Raw genomic sequence first — 25,620 nt, forward strand, 5'->3', positions numbered from 1 at the left:
TTTTCTCTCCCTCTTAGGTGGAGCAGGTTGGCTAGAATGGGCTGAAACTGGGTTTTTCCCTTCTCCCCTGTGTAAGGCAAGCCAGCTGTAATTGTTTATTTCCCTTCCCCCATGTTAGTTCAGTGCTGATAACACCCCAGCAGGTTAAGCTCTGTGTATTTTTTTTGTAATTCCCCTGCATTGGCAGGCAGACTCTCAACCACTGCACCACCAGGGAAGCCCTAAAAATTTATTTTTAAAAGTATAAGATCTGGGCTTCCCTGGTGGTGCAGTGGTTGAGAGTCTGCCTGGCAATGCAGGGGACACGGGTTCATGCCCCGGTCTGGGAAGATACCACATGCCATGGAGCAGCTAGGCCCGTGAGCCATGGCTGCTGAGCCTGTGCATCTGGAGCCTGTGCTCACAACGAGAGAGGCCACAACAGTGAGAGGTCCACGTACCGAAAAAAAAAAGTATAAGATCTCAGGGACTTCCCTGGTGGTGCAGTTGTTGAGAGTCCGCCTGCCAATGCAGGGGACATGGGTTCGTGCCCTGGTCCGGGAAGATCCCACATGCCATGGAGCAGCTAGGCCCGTGAGCCATGGCCGCTGAGCCTGCGCATTTGGAGCCTGTGCTCGAAACGAGAGAGGCCACAGCAGTGAGAGGCCCACGTACCGAAAAAAAAAAAGTATAAGATCTCAGGGACTTCCCTGGTGGCACAGTGGTTAAGAATCCACCAGCCAATGTGGGGGACGTAGGTTCGAGCCCTGGTCTAGGAAGATCCCACATGCTGTGGAGCAAGTAAGCCTGTGAGCCACAACTACTGAGCCCATGTGCCACAACTACTGAAGCCCATATGCCTAGAGCCCATGCTCCACAACAAGAGAAGCCACTGCAATGAGAAGCCCACACACCATAACAAAGAGTAGCCCCTGCTTGCTTCAACTAGAGAAAGCCAAAAATAAATAAATAAATAAATTTATGTTTAAAAAAAGGCAAAGAACCAAAGTTTTAAAAGTATAAGATCTCAAAGAATGATAAAGAATAATAAAAATAATACTCATTACAGAAAAATAGAATAGAAATATAAAGTAGAGACTAGAAATAAAACCAAAGGGCTTCCCTGGTGATGCAGTGGTTGAGAGTCCGCCTGCCAATGCAGGGGATGTGGTTTCATGCCCCGGTTCAGGAGGATCCCACATGCCGCAGAGCAGCTGGGCCCGCGAGCCATGGCTGCTGAGCCTGCACGTCTGGAGCCTGTGCTCCGCAACGGGAGAGGCCACAGCAGTAAGAGGCCCATGTACCGCAAAACAAACAAACAAACAATAAAAACTATAGGCTTCTGGGCTATGGGTTTAGGAGCAGGCCCTAGTTATTCAGCTTCTGTAAGGTATCAGAGACTAAAAGTACTTTGTGTCAGGTGGGAGATAAAAGCCTACATATCGTTAAAGCCATGGATATGGTAAGTTTTCTTGAAAATATGAAGCTGACAAAAGTTGCTTTCAAATGCTGTTTGAAGCTGCAATATATTTGTAGGTATATATTTAAGGAATCTGGAGTTATACACAGTCTTACAACTTGGATCTGAACTAAGTAACACATGCTAATAACTTGCTCAGTGGTTTTCAATCCTAGAAGGCAGGATTCCTGAATCATAAATGTAGGACTTATTCTAGGATACCCTGAGGCTATTGGCCTGGGAGACAAAGGAAATAACTACAATACTGAAAACTCTGAAAGAGTAAGCACAAATAGAGAGCAAGAGAGATAAAGAAGCAGAAAGAAAGAACCACTTTTCTTACTCTACTCAAAAGTAGCTACAATTTTTTTTTCATGACAGGTAAAGAGATCTAAAGTTATTAAGCCTGTCAATAACTGGAAATAAAATTAATCTGAGTGCATTAAAATTACAAAAACACTGAAAAATATTTTTAAATAAGTATGAATCTCAAAGATGTTAATGAAAAACTAATACTCATTAAAGAAAAAGAAATGAAACCAAAACAGTCTAAAATGACTTGAAAAAAACAAGAAAATTGAAACATTAATCATTGAAAACAAAAGGCTCGATACATAGTAAATACCTTAGAATAGACAAAGTTGAAAAGAGAGTTAGTGAATTGGAGATTATACTGGGAAAGTCAGCTAGATTGCATATGTAGAGATAAAAAGATGAAAGCATTCAGACCAGTGAGAGATGTAGGGGAGTATGGAGCTGGATATTCCAATAGATTACAAAAGAAGAGCATGTACAGACAGGCAGAAGAGCAGTATTTGAAGGTATAATAACAGAAACTTTTCCAAAATTGAAGAAAGATATATTAAAAATAACAGTGTACTCCAAGTATTGAGCATGATATATAAGAATAAAACACACCTAGAAACAAGTAATGAAAGTATGGAGCATTATGAATGAAAACAATTATCTACAAGAGAAAAATTACAGATTATTTTAAAAAGTAAAACAATTAGATTGATAACAAAAACTAGATGTTAGAACTAGTGGAAAGTCCAAATTGTGTGGGAAAATAAAATTCAATCTAAATTTGTTTACTTAGCTAAATATGACTCTGGAATAAATGTAGTTTAAACATTCAGACTATGAAAGTTTAAATATAAACATCTTATGGAAAGAACTATTAATAATTATATTTTGCCACAACTATTAATAGTTATATTGTCAGGTGATATAATGGTCAGCACAGATATTGAAAAATCAAGAAACTTTAGTCAAGGTTAATTAACTGTTTGCTACAAAAAAGAAATGTCCAAACCAAATCCTAACTCTAACCATCCTAATCTAACCTTAATTTTAATCTTAATTTTTTAAAAGAAGAAGAAATATGTTAAAAAGAAGTAAAGAAAAAAATAAATGGGAAACACAATAAGTTGTGATAGCAATAACAATGAACGTACAAATAATTACACATACACACACACACAAATAGGCTATAGTTATCAATTAAAATAGACAACAAGAATATTTAGAAAAACAGAAAATACAATCTTATGCAAAATACAAGAGAAACATTAAAATAAGAACAGTGGTAAAAAAAAATACTCAGAGTAAAAATAAAAGAATTTAATTATGAAATACTAATTAATAGGAAGCTGGCAAATGAGCATCAGTATCAGAAAAAAATAAATTTAAGTGAAAAAAAATTATTACTAGAGCTAACTGAGATCAAGTGACTTTCCTAAAATTATTTTAGTAGAATAATTTGGAGTGAGGATTCAAGCATAGGTCAGTTGATTTCAGGGTCTGCGATTTTAACCAATATATATAATGTAGCATAATATATCACAAATGCTTAAATATATTTAATATATTCTTCCATTAGAATATATTTAAGTGAGTGAATAACTCAGATCAATAGTTGTTCACAAAGATGTTCCTCACAATATTATTTATAAGATGGGGCAGTAGAAACATAAGAAATTAATTGTTCAATAGATAGAAAGATAGATACACAGAAGCACATACATATCTATATATAGATATAACTGTAACATATAATTATATAACTAAACTATTATTTAACTATGGATGGCATTTCCAAAGATTATTAATACAAAGGAAAACATACATATGGTAGTGCAATAAAGCAGCAAACAGAGTTATTTACAGTTATATACACACAGAAACATATGTTGAAAATAAGATTGTTAGGACTAAATCATAATTGATCATCTTTAGGTGACAGGATGAATCATTCTTATTTGTTCCTTTTCATATTTTCAAAATTCAAATTTCATGGAACTAGTATCTAATAATTATTATAATCAGAAAAATATTTTTTAATAAATAATGAAATCAAACCATCATATACAATATGATGTCAAGTCAAGTGATCTAATTTTCATTAGTGATCCTGTCAAGTGATGTAATTTTCATTTTCTAAATATCTACTATGTAAAATAGGCAAGAAAGAGGGGTCATCAAGCAAATGGCAGATACATTAAGCCCTAGAAACATCAGCTGCTTTCAATACATGAATGTAATGACCTGCAGCTTGGTATTAAGGTATAACTCTAATAAAATGTTTAGGCTCATTAGGAGGAAAATTAGTATTTCAAACATTTTTCGTACTGATACATTAGTGTCTCTCTTAGGACAGGCTTGTGCAGAATTAAGCATTAGCTCATTACACTCTTCCCTCAGTAGATTAATGGCACAAATAAGCTAAAGAAATTATGGAATTAGAATGGAAACAGAAGGTAAGTTTTGGGAATGTTCAAAGAGTGTGAGGCTAAATAGGAAGGAATAAAAAGCACTGGAAAGATGTTGATAAGATTGCTGTTGTCAGTACGTACTTCTTCCCTATGCCATTGTCAATCAGTTATGTATTAATAACTTGAATCACCAATCATGCCCCAGGGATATGGGACCTGAACATCTCAAACAAGTACATAGCATCTAGAGTACGCAACACTGCACTACATAATCACGATAACCCATTCAAAGTGACTTCTATTTAATATCTCATTTAATCCTTCATTTCTATAGTTAGGTTATACCACCAGATTATTCAGATGAGAAAATTGAGACTTTAAATACTATACAACTTGCCTAACGGCATTTTGTTAATAAAATGTAGACCCAGGATTCAAATCCAGACAATCTGACCAAGTGTCCCAGATCTTAAATGTTTAGCAAGGAAGATTTTCGCATGCCTTGACCTAGATGCTTTGGAGAATAGAAGCCCATAAAGTCCCATTTTACGTGCTTAAAGAGCATAGTCTGTTATGGAGGTAGAATGCCCTAAAAGAGCTAATGTTACTGTAACAGAATAACAACAAATATGTATTAGCAAAGAACAAATTGAGCAAGCAAGTGTTAATTCAAAAGGCAGAAGAATAATTAGAATCAGATGAAGACAATTAATGTATATAAAGGAAGAACTATTTACTGAGCTGTACTATGTCCCTGGCTTGGGGACATGATCTAGAGATACAATAGATATAAGCTTTATACAAATACAATGTTAAAGGCAAAGTTAAATGTCAGAAGTAGATAAAGGGTTATTTCTAGTAAAAATTGACCACCTAACCCAAGCCTGTGGGATCAGAGAAGATTTCCTCAAGGAATGCAGTCCTAGGATAGGTCCATTAAGTGAATGCACCTTTCTAGAAACAGTGACATTTTAAGTAGGTGCAGATTATGAAGAGACATTAGTGGACAGAAAGCGGGAGGGCATCGTTAGTATTGAAAATGGTACAATGTCAGAATTCAAAGCAGAGATTAACACATTTCACTAGGGGGAATTAGGTGAATTTATGATGAGGTTAATAATGTGTAAAAATTCTGAAGAGTTTTTGGAGCTCACACTGAGAAATATGAATTTCATATGATATAAAAAGTTGTTATGTGTTTTGAACATAAATATTGATATGCTAAAAAAGAATGAAGGACAGTAGTTTCAGTGAGTTAAGCAGGTACCTAAGTACAAAATTGTCTCTCTGAGACCCTGCAAAACAAGTAAACATGACTTTCCTGTGGTTTTCAAGTTTGTGCCATAAGTCTTAGCAAGAATTTGAACCCAGGCAAACTTGTCTGGATCAGTAGGAAACTTCTTCATTCATCAAAGAAATATTGATGGAGTTCACTAGGTGTTAGACACTGATTTAAGTGGTAGATAAACAGGAGTGAACAAAGCAGAGAGAAGTCCTGGACTTATGGAACTTGTATGCTTCTGGAGAGAATCATACGATAAATTAAATAAATCCGTAAAATATGTGGTATGTTAAATGTTAACAGGATTTATGGGAAAAAAATGTAGACATGGAATATCTGGCAGAAAGAGTGTTAAAGCGTAAATAGGCTGGTCAAGAAAGGTCTCACTAGAAATATGACTTCTGAGTTCACAGCAAAAGGAAGAAGAGTGATCCAAGAAAACGGAAGAGTGAGATCAAGGTCCTCCGGGCAGAAGTACTGAACATAAATAGGCTGGTGTAGCTGGACTTCAAAGTCCTTGATTCTACATGAAGTCAGGAGAAAAACAAAAATCAAAACAACACTGGGCTATGTGTTTGAATGGATTGAATAGGACTATATTTGGAGATCAGGTGGAAATGACAGTTGTCATTAAGTCTAGATTGCTAGGTGCAGAAAGAAGTGTTCCCATGATTTCAACAATGTCTACATACTTATGACTCTCAAATTTACACATCCAATTGACATCTCTATTTTGAATTCCAGATCTTTATTTTCAAATACCCACAGAATATTTCTAGTTGGATATTCCACAGATATCACAAGTCAGCATATTCAAAGCCAAGTTCATCTTTCCCTCAAACTTGATCTTTCTGCTGTACTTTCCATTTCAATAAGGGGCTTCATATACCATTCAGTCAACAGAGATTGTCATCCTATTCTCCATCTCTCTCCTCTCCAATCCTGTTCAGTTGAAGTAGGCCTCCACTCTCCACAAATCCCTCATTTCAGGTCCTCCTCATCTCACGCACAGACACATGTAGTGAACTCTGCTTCAACCGTGTATTTTTGCAGTTCAGTTTCACAACTGGTTCTCAACCAGGGTGATTTTGCCTCCTGGAGGACATCTGACAACGTCTAGGGACATCTTTGATTATCACATCTGGGGGACCTACCACTGGCATTCAGTTGGTAGAGGCCAGGGATGTTGATTAACATCCTATAATGCACAGGGCAGCCCATCCCCACCCCTGGATTTATGAAATTACCTCAGCCCTAATGTCAGTAATACCATAGTTGAAAAACTAATGACAGAGTAATATTTTCTAAAATACAAATTTGAGCCCCTCCTTGACCTGCCTCCTTCCTGCCTCTCATCTCCCACAACTTCTCTGCACATTACTCTGCTCTACACCTTGAATACACTATGCTCTCATCCTTTTCTTCTCACTATTTCTACTGACTAGGATGCTGATTTGCTATTTCTTTCTCTGTTAAATATTAAATATATTTTAAAACTTGGCTGTAACACAACTTATTCTAAATTATTCTAGGGAATGTAAGGTATTCCTTATCTTGCTCCTGAAGAGCCATGCCATAAAACTTACACAACAAATTGTAATTTTTTGTACACATGCATATCTTTTCCTTCTAGACCTATATTGGGCAATGCTACTGGCTACTGAGTACTTGAAATGTTAATTACTGCAACTAATTTTTAAATTTAATTTTATTTTATTTAAAATCGACATTTTCTCATGTAGCTAGTCACAATCATATTGGACACTTTAGACAAAGAACAGTTCCATCATTACAGAAAGTTTACTTAGATAGTACTACTGTAAATCTTTTGTACTCTGTTTGGGGCTTATATTATACACTTAGAAAATATTTAAATGAATGAGTTAATGAATCATTATTTCCATAGCTGAATCATCAGAGCAAAACTTTTCCTAATGCTTATGATTGACCTCTCTCAAGAATTATGCCAGATATTCCCATTGATTTGCTATTTTTGGTATTTAAAATTTGTTGCATTACATTGCTAGATAGTTATCCACTTTGTGTGTAGATTTTTATTCTTTAATTATATTGTAGTTCATCAAGGAGCAGGACTAAATACTTTACTTAGCTGAATTGCCCACAAAACCTAGCATAATGCCTTTCATTAGGCAAATGCTGAATAAATTGAAAGTACAGTTCTGGTAGAATTGAGAACACATTAGCCCAACTTCCTGTCTGCCAGATATGGTGCAAAATTAGTGGATTTTTGAAGGTAAAAGGGAGAAGAAGGTTTAACAAATCACTGAGAGTCTTTCTACTTTAAGGACAATTTTTGGAACTAACGTTTTATTCAAGGAGAAATGGAAAATCCCTAACATGGCATATGAAATTAATGCATTCTGCCTCTGGCAATGAGCCCCTTCTAAAAGCACTAGAGATACATTTTCAGACTCTCATGTGAGTTTACTTCATTTGCAGTGTCATTATTGGCATTATTTCAGATATTCATGTATGAGATCTTTGTCTTGTAGGCCCTTGATGTTTTCTTGTGATGTGGCTTGTCACACTGCAATAGGCATTCATGATATATTTACATAGTAACATGCTGACTATAATGTCAAAGTAGGGAAAGAGGATTTTTGGAATATGAAGGAATAAACCAAAGAGGTATAAAGTAAAAAATAAAGCTTAGTACTTAATATCTGAAGAGAGAACAATACTAAATTATTTCAGTTTGGCATTGCTGTGTACGTCAAAGGAAAGATTTCAGTTTTGCTGCTGGGTTTGCTAGTAAGTATGGAGTCAAAAAGGATCATTCAAATTTCAGAAAGACCAGATGTTGAAAACACATTCTTGTTTCCCTTAAAAGCCTTCTAACTGATATATTCAAATTCAATAGCTTTTCTCAATTTCTAAAGAAAACATTAGTGACTATAGACACATTTCTGAAAGAGAATATAAAGGTTGTCCAGATCAAAGTCTCCCACAGATTAGAAAAGTGAAGGCTTGAGAAATTAAGGGACTGGTTTAAGCCTTCACATGAAATCCATGGTCCAATCAGGACTATAATTCAGGTTTACTACAGACACACTGTCAACCTTTATTTTTTATGGAAGGAAGGGCTAACTATAAATTTTAAAAAGAATGTCGTTGTGATTAAAATCACATATCTTATGATTAAATCTGTTGACAGTTAAAGGCAGATGATAAAACGACTCCCCCTGCCAGTCACAATGGAGAATGGAGTAACAGGGACCAGGTTTACTCTCCTGTGTGAAAAATCCAAAAAAATGGTCAGGATACAATAAACAATAGTTTGCAAGACACCGTACATGAGGCAACAAAGGTCAATAACCTCTGAGATACAGGAAACTAATGATGTGAGCCATAGAAGATTGCTGTGACATACTGCCTTGATAGTTTCTAGTCCACAGCACAGGGAGAGGGAACTGGACAGCACATGGCTGACTCCGAGGTTGAGGGAATAAAGCTGAGAGTCCAAGGAAACAAGGCAGCTCAAGTTTGCAGAGCAGAGTACACTAGGAGAGAACCCTGGAGATCTGCAGAGCAATTTCCTCCAGTATTTAGCTGAGTACTGATTGGCATGTGCATTTGAGGAAACTACCCAGAGGCTTGGAAAAGAGCCACTTGAAATGATTAGAGGGAACAGGGAAAGGCACTCACGTAAGGCTGGGAATTGTGCCTGTCCCAGTAGCCAGACTGAAAAAGTTCAAGATTCAGGGGCACTGTGTGGACTAGAGCACAAAGAAGTGTCTTGCTTCAGAAATGGGGAAATAATTAACTCTAGATTAAGAATGGCTGCAGTCCCACCTAACAAATCTTAAGAGCAGACATGAAAGAACAAATTTCTAAGTAATTTAACATAAAGAAAGCTCAAGAATATTTATAGGAATACAAAAATATCTAGCACCTAAAAAGATTAGTTTAATGAATTTATGAGGTTCATGTAATATTGACCAGAGGTTTGTCAATTTTGTTTATCCTTTCAAAAAACCAGCTTTATTGATCTTTTCTATTGTCTTTTTTGATCTCTATTTTATTTTCTCTCTGATCTTTATTATTTCCTTCCTTCTGCTGATTTTGGGTTTTGTTTGTTCTCCTTTTTCTAATTCTTTTAGGAGATAGGTTACGTTGTTTATTTGAGACTTTTCTTGTTTCTTGAGGAAGGCCTGTATCACTCTGAACTTCCCCCTTAGAAATGCTTTTGTTGCATCCCATAGATTTTGTAAGGTTGTGGGGTTTTTTTTTTAAGATTTTTTAAATTTCTTTTTAAAGTCTTTATTGAATCATTTTTACAGTCTTTCTTGAATTTGTTACAATAGTGCTTCAGTTTTATGCTTTGGTTTTTTGGCTGCGAGGCATGTGGGATCTTAGCTTCCTGACCAGGGATCGAACCTGCAACCCCTGCATTGGAAGGCAACGTCTTTCATTGTTGTTTGTCTCAAGGTATTTTCCAATTTCCTTTTTGATTTTTATCATTGACTCATTGGTATTTTAGGAAAATATTGTTTAGTCTCCATGTGTTCATTGCCCACCCTCCCCCTGTGGTTGAGTTCTATTTTCATACTGTTGTGGTCAGAAAAGATGTTTGAAATAATTTCTACCTTCTTAATTTGTTGAGGCTTGTTTTGTGACCTCTACGTGGTCTATCCTAGAGAATGTTTAAAAGAAGGTATATTCTGTTTTTTGTTTGTTTGGTTCGTTTTTTTGGTGGGGGGGCATATAGTGTCCTGTAGATATCAATTAAGTCCAACTAGTCTATTGTGTCATTTAGGATCTCTGTTGTCTTATTAATTTTCTGTCTGGAAGATCTGTCCATTGCTGTCAGTAGGGTATTAAAGTCTCCTACTATTATTTTATTCCTGTCAATTTCTACCTTTATGTCTATTAGTATTAGTTTTATATGTTTAGGTGCTCCTACATTGGGTGTATATATGTTAATGAGTGTAATATCCTCTTCTTGCATTGATCCCTTTATCATTATATAATGTCTGTTGCTGAGTAGAGTATCCTAGGTTGCAGGTTTTTCCCTTTCAGGACTTTCAATATATTATGCCACTCCCTTCAGTTCTGTAGAGAAATCAGCTGATATCTTTATGAGGGTTCCCTTGTAACTGGCTCCGTTTTTGCCTTGCTGCCTTTATTTATTTATTTTTTTAATAAATTTATTTATTTGTTTTATGCTGCGTTGGGTCTTTGTTGTTGCGTGCGGGTTTTCTCTAGTTGCGGTGAGTGGGGGCTACTCTTCATTGTGGTGCGTGGGCTTCTCATTGCAGTGGCTTCTCTTGTTGCAGACCATGGGCTCTAGGCACATGGGCTCAGTAGTTGTGGCTCGTGGGCTCTAGAGTGCAGGTTCAGTAGTTGTGGCGCACAGGCTTAGTTGCTCTGCGGCATGTGGGATCTTCCCAGACCAGGGCGCAAACCCGTGTCCCCTGCACTGGCAGGCGGACTCCTAACCACTGCGCCACCAGGGAAGCCCTGCCTTGCTGCCTTTAGAATCTTCTCTTTATCTTTAACTTTTGTCATTTTAATTGTGATATGTCTTGGCGTGGGTCTGTTTGGGTTCATCTTGTTTGTGATGCTCTGTGTACTCTGTACCTGAATATCTGTTTCCTTCTTAAGGTTTGGGAAGTTTTCAACAATAATTTTTCAAATACAGTTTTGATCCCCTTCTTTCTCTCTTCTCCTTCTGCAGCCCCTATTATGCATAGAATGGCATATTTATATTATCCCATTGCTTTTTTTTTTTTTTGTCTTCTTGTCTGCTGTTGTGATTGAGTGATTTCCAATATTCTGTCTTCCAGATCACTTACTCATTCTTGTGTGTTATTTAGTCTGCTACTCATTGCTTCTAGATCGGTTTTTATCTTTGCAACTGAGTTGTCTAATTTTGATTGGTTCCTCCTCTTGTTCTTTTCACTGGGAGTGGTTCCTCTGCTTTTTCATTTTATTTAACTTCCTCTGTCACTATAAATTTAGGAGAAACAGTTATCTACTGTGGTCTTGAAGGGGTGTTTTTATGTGGGAGAACCCCTGTGTAGACTGTGTAAGTCCAATATTTTTGGTGTAAGGGCTATTTTTGGTATAGATGCCAGCCATATCCTTCCTCAGTGTGTGATGGCCATCAGCCCCTTGCTGGTGGGTGTGATTGGTGTTGTGGTGTCCAAAGCTTGCACTGGATGTTGTGTGGGGCCTCCTCTTTGCTCCATGGCTGATAGCCCTGTCAGAAGCTGAGGTCTGCTCCCCAGTTGTTGGAGTGGAAGCCCTGAGTGTTGGGTTCAATAAAGCTCTGTTGTCCTTAAGTGCATGCTGTGTCCCAAAGGAGGTGAGTGCTGAAGCAAGTGAGGCCCATGTGGTCACAGTAAACCTATGCACCCCCCGTGCATCCATGGTTTTGCCCAGAAGCAGCCCAAAGTTGTGTCATTTTCTCCACTGTGTTCGTCCTGGACCCAGTGCTAGGCTGGTGCTGGGGGGTGGGGCCCATACCCCAGGCCCTCTAGGCTATCTCTTTGTAGCTAGATTGAGTCCTCTCTTAGGGTCCATCCTCCAGCGATTCACTGCCTAGTTGCTGCACACACTAGCAGTCCCCAGTTGGTGTGCATTTCAGGCTGGGAAGTGCAGCAAGGTGGCAGCCATCAAGGCAAAGCTATCTCTGTCCTGACTGCTAGCAAGCCAGCACATAGCACTCCTCTTGAGCAGAGTTCAGGCCCCTCAAGTCCCTCCATCTATCCCAGCAGACCTCCCAGTAGGCAAGAGGGCTTCCCAGGGTGAGGGCCTGCCCATATCAACCTTCTCTTCTTCACAGATACCTTCCAAGGGTGCTGGTCCTGTCTTGATACGTTTTTTTTTTTTTTTCTTTCTACCTGGTTATATGGGAATCTTTCTTGAAGATTTCGTTGTATAAGAGATCTTCTGCCAGCTTCCAGTGGTTTTTGGTGAGAATTGTTCCACATCTAGATATATTTTTGATGTGTTTGTTGGGGGAGGTGAGTTCCATGTCCTCCTACTCTGCCATCTTGATCCTCTGAGGCTATTTCTAATTCACATACCTGGTAAGCAGTAGCTGGGATCAGAAACTCAATCTGATTGAATTGAAATCCATTAGATAAACAAGAAGAAAGTCAGGAATAAATTCATATGTAAATCAGATGGAAGGTCTTTATTCAAAGCTTTTAAATTGAATTTCGATGTACATTATTATTTAATTTTGGCATAGTGACCTTGGAACTAGCAGAAGTTGAGGGTAAAAATACGAGATATTGGGGGAGGGGGAGAGGGAGGGGAACGTGGTTCATTAGTGAACATGGCCAGGCAATGAAAAGCCTGAATAGAGCTTAGAGTTTTATATATTTTCTTGTCACTTTCCCTGTGAAACTGGAAAATAAATTTAAGATTTAACTAACACATGCCAATAGAATTCTCATCCAATGTTTAAGTAATTATAATATCACACATATATGTATAATTAATGTGGTCACTTGAGTAATTCACACACATACTACACACACACAGACACAGAGCATATATTTTCTTGAAATGCTTATAACTTGAGAATTCTTTGCCTCTGCCCATCAACTTATTTTCTCTAAACAACCATTTTTAAGTAAAGCACATACGCCCATATTTATTAACATTTGAATGAAGCCTGCACTGATAATATTACTTCTTAAAACAACCCAAACTAATGGGTTTTCTAATTTGTGAATTAAAGGACATTCAAATGCTTTTAAAAACCAGTTTGTCAACTGCTAAACTTTTACTACTTTTTGATCCATTTAATCAAGCTGCTCTAACCCATCCTTTTCCCAGAATAGTACATTTCTATCACTCCACTAGTCTACTTTCATTTGTTATGATGAGCTGAAGAAAGAAATTTGTACATAATTTTAAAAGATGATGAAATTTCTTTTTTTAAGGACTCTGATAAAATTTAGTCGTTGATTAAATATTTACCAGATAAGTGTTTCGTGTTAGAATGACCCAGTTCCAGGTAACGGAGTGTGGTGAGGGAGAGAGGACAGGAGAGATGCAAGACAGAAATGGGTAAGACATGATCCTAAGCCCTTAATGAGGTATGGAGTCATCTGCTGAAAATAATTTGTAAACCTCCTAAATGAAATAAAATATATTTTCCTATAATTTTACATTTTAGAGATATTTATACATGAGAATAAAATAGATAAAAATGAATCTCTGATTCAACAGGCTTGAGAATAACACCATGCTTTCTTTCCCAGTGCTCTTCATCCCAGGTTGGACCAATATTCTGTTTGTTAACCTGTAACTCAGCACACTGCCACTCTGTTCTTTCCATTTGCCAAATCAAAAAATAGAACATTCCTATTGGAGTTTGAAATGAATAGCACATGATACTACTGGAGCAGTTTTTGCATTAATTTACATAAGGAACTGGAGATCAGAGGACCCCCTGAAGAGTAAAAACTAGTCACAGTTGATGTTACACTTGAAATATACCAGGGATGGCAATTTTAATGAGGTAGACACTTAACTTTATTAATCTGTTGTCCTTCATCAAGGGAGAATGCCAGTCCTTCTATATTCTCAGACTAATGAAGGGGGCAGGGCAGGAAATGAAAATCAGAGAAATATGAGTCTTCTGCTACAGTTACTAGAGGTCAGAGAGGGGTTTGGAACCTGGATGTCCACATTAACAGCTGACTTTTGTGCAGACTGTGAAATATCTGGTCAAACCAGTCTCTCTCCTTGTTAGAAGAAGATTTGATTTTTTTATTCACCTAAATCATTTCTACAAATATTTACAGAGCACTTACTAAGAATTTTAACATCTTTATTAGAGTATAATTGCTTTACAATGGTGTATTAGTTTCTGCTTTATAACAAAGTTAATCAGTTATACATATACATATGTTCCCATATCTCTTCCCTCTTGCATCACCCTCCCTCCCACCCTCCCTATCCCACCCCTCTAGGTGGTCACAAAGCACCGAGCTCATCTCCCTGTGCTATGCGGCTGCTTCCCACTAGCTATCTATTTTACGTTTGTTAGTGTATATATGTCCATGCCACTCTCTCACTTTGTCCCAGCTTACCTTTCCCCCTCCCCATGTCCTCAAGTCCATTCTCTAGTAGGTCTGTGTCTTTATAGCAGTTACTTCTTGAAGTATGGATTCATACGGTCACATTCACCCCCAAACACAAAATTAAATGGAGAAAATCACATTAAAGGGGATAATTAAATTTTCTTGTAATTATGCTTATGAGTAAATTGGTGTGACAATTCTTTTTGCTCTAATTATTCAGGGGTAATGTATGATTCATTAGGCATTATTCATATATGTAAAACAATCTCTTGAAAAACTCATGCTATTTATCATGCATGTAGTTTTTCAAACTTTTTAAACCGCATGCAAGTTTAGACTGACTACAATTAAACATGACTAGAGAAAAATGTATAATTTTATATTGATATTTTGCTATTAAAACATTTTTGTACTGTGAAAATTACTCAAATAAGATTTCATTGTACTGGAAGACCATTTGCCTAAATGGTCACATACTCTGAGCAGTGACACTGTTTCTTATAAAAGTAGTAAATATATTTTGAACAATTTTTGGCAGCTGTATGCTCAAAACAAACATGGACAATCTGAAGCATGTCATAAATTTTAAAATAATACTTTAAGATTAATAGTATAAAATAAATTTAATCATATCACAGCGAACATTGTCCAAATAATGTCCTCTAAAATACCGCTTGAGTTCTGACCTGTGTTGGCTTTCTAATATTTCCTAAACAATGAATATGTATTGGTTACTTTCTGTACCAAGAATTATGTCAAGGGCTATGGGGTAAAAAATATTAAGGTATTATTCAGCCAAAAGAATCTATTGTGCTTCTCATAGCCAGGGCATTTTTGTATAAATAAACATTTATGAGGTTACTCTAAAATAGCCTCAACCATTCCACATTTAACCAATAAGAACAACCTAAGTTAACAACTATCTATTAGAGGTAAGATATTCCACCTGCTTAATCTAATCCTTATCCACTCCATGCGCCCTGTTCTTCTAACATTGCCACACCTCTACCATCTCAGGAACTTGGCCTTTGCTGTTGCCTTTGCTTGAGTTTTCCTTAAAATCATTGCATGGTTTTCTTAAATGTCATTCTCTCAGAGAGTCTTTCTCTGACCATTTCATTATAAGCTCCAACTCTTACCTCATTACTCTTTACTCTAATTGATTCTGGATAGATAACACTTATTATTCTTTAGACTATTCATGTGTTTACTTGTTTAATGTCTCTGGTTCTTACCAGAATATAAGGTCCATAGGGATAGAACTTGGTATTATTCATTGCTGAACCTTTAATATTTAGAGCAGTGTCCAGGACATAGTAGGCGCTCAGTAAAGAGTTACGTTGAAATTCCATTATTAAACTTTTTATATATGCCAAAATATTTTAAGTCCTCTAAAGAATATCTATATATGTATGTGTATATATATATATATATATATATATATATATATATATATATATATATATACACATACACACAAATTATCAGTTTCATAGTCAAAGATGAAGTCAAGGAATATGGCATGATCATGTTGTTTCTAATTTTCATGGAACCATCAAGAAAACTACAAACGCATAAATCACCTTTATCCAACTAGGGAAGTTATTGAAGGTTAAACTTTGGCGGCAGGGTAATGTCTTAAATGTATTGTTTCTTCTTTGTCATATGCAGTGTTAAATTTCTGAGAACAAAACAAAGTAGAACTAAAGAACCTCTATCAATTTATTACACTTAAAAATATTCTCTAATTAATCTTTGAATATCTGCTTACACAAACTTTTTTGCCTTCACTTTTGTTTGTGTCACATTTTTCTATCAAAAATTATTTTTTTCTTCACAAAATATTAGGGCAAGAAGGTTACTTTCTAAAAGATTTAGTTTAAGAATATATACTATGGCATTAGTTTAAAAGATATGAAGTTAATTTTTAATATGTAGGAATTATTGAAATAATTCAAATATTATATAAAATGAAAATGTCATGTTCCACATGCTTTAATTTTCTATTCTGCTGTTGTCTCCAATTTCCCCAGATAGAACCTGCTTTAGTGTTTTTCACCATACATCTAAAAGTTGTGACTTAACATCATCTAGGTACAGTAATGAATAAGAACTGACATCAAATATCAATATTATTGGCCCAGCTAAATGGTAGTTGACATCAAGTTGTATTGCTGAAGAAGTAAACAAAATTAATTTTTTTTAGTGTGTAAGTACTGCCTGACATCATTTGTCCTTCAGAAGATCAATGGCTGCATCACCTAAATGTTATTTGTATCTCTTTATATAAAATGGCCAAAGATGGATATTAAGCACTTTCTGTTTGAGATTGGTTAAAAATAAACAAAATTCAGAATATCAGAAATTGAGCTTCCTTTGCTAAAATGGAGTGAGGATAACTTTTTAGGTAGGCAATTGCAGTATTTACTTTTCCATGATTTTTAAAAAAGATAATTAATGCATTTATATCTACATACTAGTAACTTGGGAAAAGCAATTAATCTATTCCAGATCAAATTTAAAACTCTTAACTGCCTAATTATTAAATGGTATACTATGATATGAAACAGACAAAATACTCCTATGGAGGTTTATGCTCATTTTTTTTTTAGTGGAATTTAGCTCAAGCTTAATACAATTCCATAATTTCATATTTAGAATAGTTTTAGAATTTCATTTTCTTATTTTTGTTAAAGTGTGAAATATATACTTCAGGTTTATTTTTATAACATTTATATTATATTAAATAAAATTAAATTATAGGATAGAAGAAAGTCATATATTTGTGTGTGGTTGTTCTTTTATTTATGTCTACTTATTTGAACACAAATGGATAGAAAGAAATATTAGCTCCAAGAATAATAGTAGTAGTAGTAATAATAATAATGATAGTAATAGTAGGCGTGGTAGGAGTAGAAGTGATAGTAATAGCATTTCCGATTTGCCAGGTACTATGTTAAACACATTATATGTATTATCTAAGATTCACTGTTCTTTATATCATTTATTTTTACAAAAGAACTAAATGATTTACTCAAGATTATATATCTTCTCAGCCATAAATGGAATGAAATTGTGCAAATTGCAGAGATGTGGATGGACCTAGAGACAGTCATACAGAGTGAAGTAAGTCAGAAAGAGAAAAACAAATATTCTATAATATTGCTTATATGTGGATCTAGAAAAATGATACAGATGAACTTATTTGCACAGCAGAAACAGAGACCCAGACTTAGAGAATGGACGTATGGATACCAGGGCAGGGGGAGTGGGATGATTCACCACTATGTATAAAATAGATAACTAATGTGAAACTACTGTAGAGCACAGGGAACTCTACTCAGTGCTCTGTGGTGACCTAAATGGGAAGGAAATCCAAAAAAGAGGGGATATATATAGACATATAGATGATCCACTTTGCTGTACACCAGAAACTAACAACATTATAAAGCAACTATACACACACATACAGATGGTATATATGGGGCGATGCACAGGTGGGAGCTGGCAGGGCAGAGAGGAGGAGGCACTGGTCTGCAGCAGCAGCTTCTACTACCAGCCCTTGGGGCACTCAGCCCTGTGCTCAATCATTGTCAATGACAAAGTGACTACTGAAGTTATAACTGTATTAAATTAATGCTAATAATTTGGATACTTTATTTTATGTCTGGCTGCTCGGGTAATGTTAGCCCTTAACCCAGCATATATGTTTTTTTCCCTTTTTTTTTTTTTTTCTTTCTGGGTACAGCTGTAAAATATTTGGATATAGGAAATGTGTTATTCTTGCAGCCTTGATATTCATGGTGGATTGTAAAATATACATTTTTGTGAGATATCAAAGATTAAGATTATTTTGATAACATGATTTACAGATTTAAAAGATGTGGTTATCACAAGTCTGTTGAGGGGGAAAACTACTGCATAAAATAACTAACTTGGAATAAATATTTTGCATCAGTTTGGAAAAAAATTAATGAAAAAAAAAAGATTATACATCCTGTGAATGGTAAAGCCAGGATCAAAAATGTACTAGGAGATAAGTATAACTGCAATTGGGTAATTTTCCAGGGCTCCAAAGTTATGGAACACTATGATTTATAGAAGTTTTCTAAGGAGCAACTAATCTATTGTGAGAATTATCAATAAATGAGTTTGTGTCTTGCAGTTCAATATCCACAGGACTTTGAAAGCCAGTAAAGTTGAAATAAATAAGATGCAATGATACAATGCTGTAATGAAATCCGTGTGCTTTCATTTGTCTAAAACTCTGCACTTATTCATCACATTTTTTAATATTAAGTACACAAAATAAGCTATACTAGATGCTGGAGGTATTGAGCCAAACAAGATTTAAAATGTCCTTTTTCTCATTCTTTTTTATTGCTTTCCAGTGTAGAGAGATTTTTTAAAAAACGTGAACAGACAGGGCTTCCCTGGTGGCGCAGTGTTTGAGAGTCCGCCTGCCGATGAAGGGGACACGGGTGCCCTGGTCTGGGAAGATCCCACATGCCGCGGAGCGGCTAAGCCCGTGAGCCATGGCCGCTGAGCCTGCGCGTCCGGAGCTTGTGTTCCACAATGGGAGAGGCCACAACAGTGAGAGGCCCGCGTACCACAATAAACAAACAGACAAACAAACAAATAAATAAATAAATAAGTGAACAGACAGAAAGTCCCACGACAGTTTTGAACCATGACTGATCCTTCTGCTTCTGCATTGGGATTAACAGGGTCACAATGACTAATGAAAAGATGGGGAAAGGAACCAGTTAGGAGAAAGGGAAAGCAATAGTTTCATTTTTAGCATATTAAAATGAGATATGGATATTTAGGCTGAGATGCAAAATAGCTAACAGTGAGTCTGAAGTACAGAGTGGGATTTACCTAGAAATCATCATATGCAGATGAAATTAAAAGCCACAGGTTTGAGTGAGATGATGCAAGAAGAGAACCTGCTACAGAATAAAATTTAAGATTGAGTCTTGATACAGTTTAGTATTTGGGAGTCAGGTAGTAGAGAAGGATCCAGAACAGTAGTTTAAAAAGCAGTGACCATGGAGATTTTACTTCTCAGGATTCAAAAAGAAGGTTTTAAAAGTAACTATGAAAAGTAAAGTTTAATAATAATGGAGAAATGGTCATTAGATGAAACAATATGGAAATCAGAGAGTTTCAGGGGAGTTGTTGACTTGGAGTTCATATTTGAATTGTTGAGGAGAAAATGATATGGGAGACTTTTGGGCAACATGGAGGAATAAGATATAATGCAGGAATAATACCACCACTCAAAAGTCAAAGAAATTATGGATATATAGATATAGATATACATACATCTGAACTGAAATAATACATAATGAAACAAGGAAAGGGAAATTTAGAGTTAATTTAAAGAAAAAAACCAGTTTGTTTGTATAGTTTCCTCCAGTGTTTTTTAGTCTGTCCCAGTATAGGCCAAAGAATGTAGATTTGCCAGTTAAGCATTACAGAAAAAATGAGGTCAAATTGAACCAAAGTCCTTTGTGGTGGAATTGCCAGAATGACAACTGAGGAACCCAGGCTGGGATAAAATGATAAGTAAAGGCAGAAAGGTGATAAGATGCTGAGTAAGATTTTAGCTGATTAGAGCTCTCAATGAAGTGGAAATATTGTACTGGCTTTACTTAGAGCTGGAAGACAGGTATCTTTAGAAAAGCAATGCTTGAAATTGAGATTTTGGAAGTGATGCATTTACAGTTAATGACAAAGTGCTCGCAGTTTGACTTCGGGAGTATGCGACTGAGGATAAAGAAGTGTTGGAGGAAAAGTGGTCAACAAGAAAGTGATCAGAGTGCTGCATGAGCCATATGTGTAGGGAAAGACAGTGATTCAGGAACTCTAGCCTTCAAAGAATGAGGGAGAGTGACTGGAGCTTCCAGTAGTGAAGCACAGCAGTGAATCTACCTTAGGATTTCAGCGGGGTTATGGCACATTTTGATTTTAAAATATCTCATTTGATCCATGATCCATGACTTCATTCTGAAAGTCCAATCAGCCCTCAATGACTTTGGAACTAAAGCTGACTTAGCCCACACTTCCTGGGGCAACTCTTTATCAGACAAGTTGAATCCATAACCTCTGATACCTGTGGATAGGAAGCTCAGGGTAAGATACCTAGGGATAGGAAATGCAGAGTGGACTTAATCTTTTTTCTATACTATCATATTTTATGAGTATTTGGTTTTTGATTTTTCATTTTGATACAGTCATTTTGATTCTATGGCCATTTTGACATGCAGAATGTGATTGTTATACTTATTTCTGTTATTGATAGGTGCCCAGGCCAGCATGTTTTCCCTTATTACATAGACTCTCATCTTCAAAGAGCTGTGTTTGTCCCTTAATCTTATCCCATTACCCTTCCTCTCTCTCACACACCCTTCTACTCCATCCTCTAATGATCCATATACATGATCAACCAATTCCCCTGTAATGCCACTCTCTGTTCCAAACACTTCCTTCACCTTCTTGGCCTGAATTACTTCTCATAGTTTCACTCTTCTTCAAGTTCTCTAAAACAGGAAATTATTTCTCTTGCCCTCCACATGACTCAAGGCCAACAGAGGGGGTATCTACTTTACTACAAATTACTATTAAACCCCTTTCCCTCTTATTTGTTTAAAACTCGCAACCACTGTAAAGAAAAAACTGATAGACTTCACTCTCTTTCACCATATTCACGGCAGTTACAGTTCCCATGGAATTATACAGGTGGGAAACAAGTTAGAATTTGACTAGTCTTCTATTAAGGCTATATATTATATCATTCACTTCAAAATCAAAATATCCGTATTTTATATAATTAGTTACAATAAAGATATACACCTCTACATTAAAATAATCAATATAACAGTATTTGAATAAAACAACACGCCAATTAAAAGAAGTGAGAATAGTACTCGAGGTAGGTCTGAAGTTTCCTTTCATGAGCTGGTTAGACCTCTAGAACTACTAGTAGTTTCTTTGATGCTACACAGCCTTTCAATTTCATTTAATGACCAATGAATTGAGACCAAATTCCCAGCTTGAATGTGTGAAATGGAGGTAAATATTCCCAAGGAAAGATGCACTGGTATTCTAATAGAGTTGATTTATAGTGTTCACCTGGCCTTACCAGGCAGGCACAGCATAATCATCCTGACTATGTGTCTCTCAGAACAGCTGGGAATGTCCACAGAGAGATAAGGACACCCGCCCCACCGTAACATCACTCTAGAAGAGGACCAGAAAGAGTTTCTAGAAGGCTTGATGGAATCCCTACACTAGTCAGACTATGGGTCAATTTCCTGGAAAACTGAAGGCCGGGGAGACTCCCTCTGATAGGAATACCCTGCTCATTTTCTTGCTATGTATTTTTACATAATTTAAAACAATCTTTTACTTACATTGAATTGTATGTGTCTATTAATATTATTCCAGCAATTACTGTCAACTTTTAAAAAATATTTTGGTCTTGCTTTCCAAAATTGACCTCATAAAAAGCTTTCATAGGTCCTTAAAGTGTTTCATTAACAGATTACTTTAAAAAGAGGTTTTAAATAAATGTCTATCTCCAACAGAAAAATCGGTCAGAGGTGAAGACATCAGAGCTCTAATATTATAACATAGAAATAAAATACAATTTATACAGCTTTACAGAACCATATATATATACTGTATATTGTATATTTGTTTCCGTGATTCTTGGTTGCTAGCTGGATAACACTGAGTTTTACATTTTTTATTTCTGCTTACAAATCTAAAATTGTAGACTTTTCCTAAAATTGTGTTTATGTAAACAGCTGAACGCATTTTTAACTGGTAATGTAACTTGAATGCATATCCCTAAGGCATCAGACAATTAGCAGAGCTAACAGTAAATAATTCAAATATCTGCCTGCCATGTATGTACCACATGATGCATTTATGACCACAACTTTGCCTGAGGTTTGAATGTGAACTGTGTCACGATGCCATGTGCTTGAGACATCCTGGAAGTCTTTCAGTTACTGCTGCCTCCTCCCTCTTGACATTCCCTACCGGGTACGTGAAATACGACAGTTTTCAAAACAGTTGACGTGAGTGATGGAAAATTTTACTTAAGAGTGTCGTTCATCATAACAAAACATCACTTCCTTAATAGTTTATTAACTATTTCCAGTGAAGAAGAGATAAATTAATGGAAAAATTCAATGAGGCTTTGGGATATTGATTTGGAATAGGGTTGTAATAGTCCCTTTGGTATGTACAAAGTGTGTAAGCAAAAACGGATTAGCCACTTTGATATTGGACACCTAGACCTCATTCATTATCCTGTTTTTGAAATATACATAATTAATGTATGTGTCCCTTGATTACTGACTAAGTCTAATTTGGCTATTTCCATATTTATTAATTTTACTATTTAGGATGTTAAATGGTACGCTTTTTCAGCTATGATATTGATTACCAAAATAAATGCCTGACTTACAAAATATTAGTTTACTTCATTTTAGCTTCTATTTAATTTTCCTAGGGTATGTGAAGCTCCAAGCCACTTAATAGATTTTTTAGCATAAATATCCTATCATGTGGGTCTACAGTGCTTAAATGGTTCTATACTCTGCTAGAAATAAAATTTTACTTGGTATTTAGGACTAACCCATAATATATTGGCTCAATAGAGTCAATCAAATGGAGATTCCTTACTAAGACAAATTTGTTAGAATTTAATTTTAGTTGAGCCAATCATGAACATTCCAGGGCTGATGACACCAGCACAATTTCAGTTGAGGTAAACAACATTCCTTTAGTAAGAATGGTTTTTAGTGAATATGTTTCTCTCTCTGAAAGAATAATAATAGCATGATAGTAATGGAGTTTTGACTAAGCTGTCATTTTGAAGTTAGATGTAGGTGATCTATCAGATTTCTTTTTTAGCTAATTGGAAAAGAAAGAGGAGTATGGAATTAAGATTTACACTCTCCTGGGAACTTAGAGCCAAATTAAAATGTTAACTATAATTAAATCATAGAGTTTGAAGGGACTTGAGAGGTCATCTATCTAGTCAAATTGCTTTCATCTGAGAAGGAACAAACTTAAATCATCCTTCCATGATTACTATCTGAACTCTTTTAGAGACAACCCCAAGTGGCACAGAAACTCAAAGCCATGTTTAACAATCTTCATCACTGGTGAAATCATCCTGATATCTACATATCTCAAACTACAGATAAATATTTATGCTATGTCATCAGTTTACATAAAGACATATGTGAAACCTGTCCATGAGGAACTGAAGAACTGTCATATCAAGGTTGGTCTATTCTAACCTGAAGAAAGGCCCTATTTCTTTAACATTTTTTATAGGTTTCCTTTCGAGCATTTTTATTATTTTATGATTTTACTTTAAAATTTATAAGTTCATATCCCACTTACTTTCTTGAAGCCCACATTAGACAAAAAGCTTTTTAAAAATGGGTTTAAGTGGAGTTAAGTACAATAGGAGATTTCCTCCTTGTTTCTACCACTGTATAGTGTGTGTGTTTTAAACTTCTGTAACCCTATACTACATATATATTTTTTTAACTGCTATAATTAATTCTCAAATTTGTTCTCTCACCCTGTTAATGTGCCATTTTTCTCTGGAACTTTGTTTCATTAAAATGAATTTGTATATATGAAGCAGTAAAATAATTTATTGGGAGAACTGAACTCACCCTAGGAGTGAAGGTGGCATCATTGATGGAATGCATGTGACCATAGAGGGACTGCTCACATTTACCCTAAGAAAACAAAGCAGAAATACAAATCAAATAAATTCAATTTAATATGTGAAAAGAAGAGGAAAGATAACAGATCTTATTTGTTTCAAAGTAATGTTTAAGTCCATAAATAAAACTAATACATACTCATGGGAGAAAAGGTTAGCTTTTGCTGTCAACTACCATTCAGAATCAGACAGGGCTGTGCTGGTGCATGTGCCAACAGCATTAGTATCTACACTGAAATTCCAGGGTCCTCACTTTTATACCACTGAGCCGGTGGTGAACTCTCACTAACTGACTCTATTCTGCAATCAACATAGCTTTCAAGCCATGGTGCCAAGTAGTGAAGCGCTTATAGAAAGCCCTTGTTTTCAGCACATTTTCACCACTGTTGAGGGTGTGGGGTTCTTTCTCCTTTTTAATCACAAGATCACATTTTAAACCATAAACTTTCACAGTTTGGTATTAATATCATTACAAGTATAAAAAAATGTTACAAATGTGCCCAGTAGTATTTTTAACACAAAATAGGCATTTGTTTTGTGAAAACCATACTATGCATCTACCCATTCAGGTCATGTTTTCCAAACAATAGCTAAAACTAAAATTCAATTTAACCACAAAATTTCCAAGTTTTAATTTAAACAATTTTAAGAAAAATGGGCCCATAACACATTACAAAAAGGATTTAAATGTGGGACCTTTCATTTTGACACTGATGTTCAAAGAGCATTCTTACCTATCTTAGGGAAATAACTCAAATTCCATAGAAGAACCAGGGAACAGAGAAAGTTATATCTAGAATGTTGTTTGTAGATTCTTGTTATGGGCAGAAATTCAGATTTCATTCGACAGTATATTATTCATTTAACAAATATCTTTGAGCAATTAATATATGTTCAGCACAATTCTAGGTGCTTAGAATATGTCAGTGAATAAAACAGAGAACCCCATCTTCACTGACCTTACATTCCAGGGGGAGAGGGAAAGTACAAAGGTACAAAGTGCGTTAGAAGATAGTAAATATTGTGGAAAGAAGAAAAGTCAGGTAGGGTAAGGGGTGTCATGAGTCCTGGGATTGAAGGGCTAAGGGCAAATCCAATTATCAAGTAGAGTGATGGAGTTTGACCCCGCTCAGAAAGCAGGGTTTGAACCAAGACTGAGGCAGTAAGGGAGTTAGGCAAGCAGACATCTGGAGGAAAAGCATTCCAGGAAGAAGAAAAGCTAGAACAAATCCCAATGTGGGAGTTTGCCTGGTGTGTTTCTGGAATAGCAAGGAGGCCAGTGTGGCTGGAGAGAAGTCAGTCAGGAGAGCAGGTTTACTCAAAAGGCTTCATCTACTTTCATTCACTACCTTGTGCTT

At 35.9% G+C, this 25,620-nt stretch overlaps 1 protein-coding gene across 2 annotated transcripts in view; it reads right to left on the reverse strand.

Moving 5' to 3' along the window:
- The window catches only part of SPAG16 (sperm associated antigen 16), a gene marked incomplete at both ends in the record, with an annotated part of 879,991 nt that overhangs the window by 228,216 nt on the left and 626,155 nt on the right, over positions 1-25,620 (reverse strand). For both annotated transcript variants that reach the window (XM_079709890.1, XM_079709889.1), the window contains one exon: positions 24,210-24,275. In XM_079709890.1, coding sequence (XP_079566016.1) covers positions 24,210-24,275 — 66 coding nt within the window. The remainder of the gene's footprint in view (positions 1-24,209; positions 24,276-25,620) is intronic.

Source organism: Hyperoodon ampullatus (genome assembly GCF_949752795.1).
Source record: "Hyperoodon ampullatus genome assembly, chromosome: 8".
NCBI lineage: Eukaryota > Metazoa > Chordata > Mammalia > Artiodactyla > Ziphiidae > Hyperoodon > Hyperoodon ampullatus.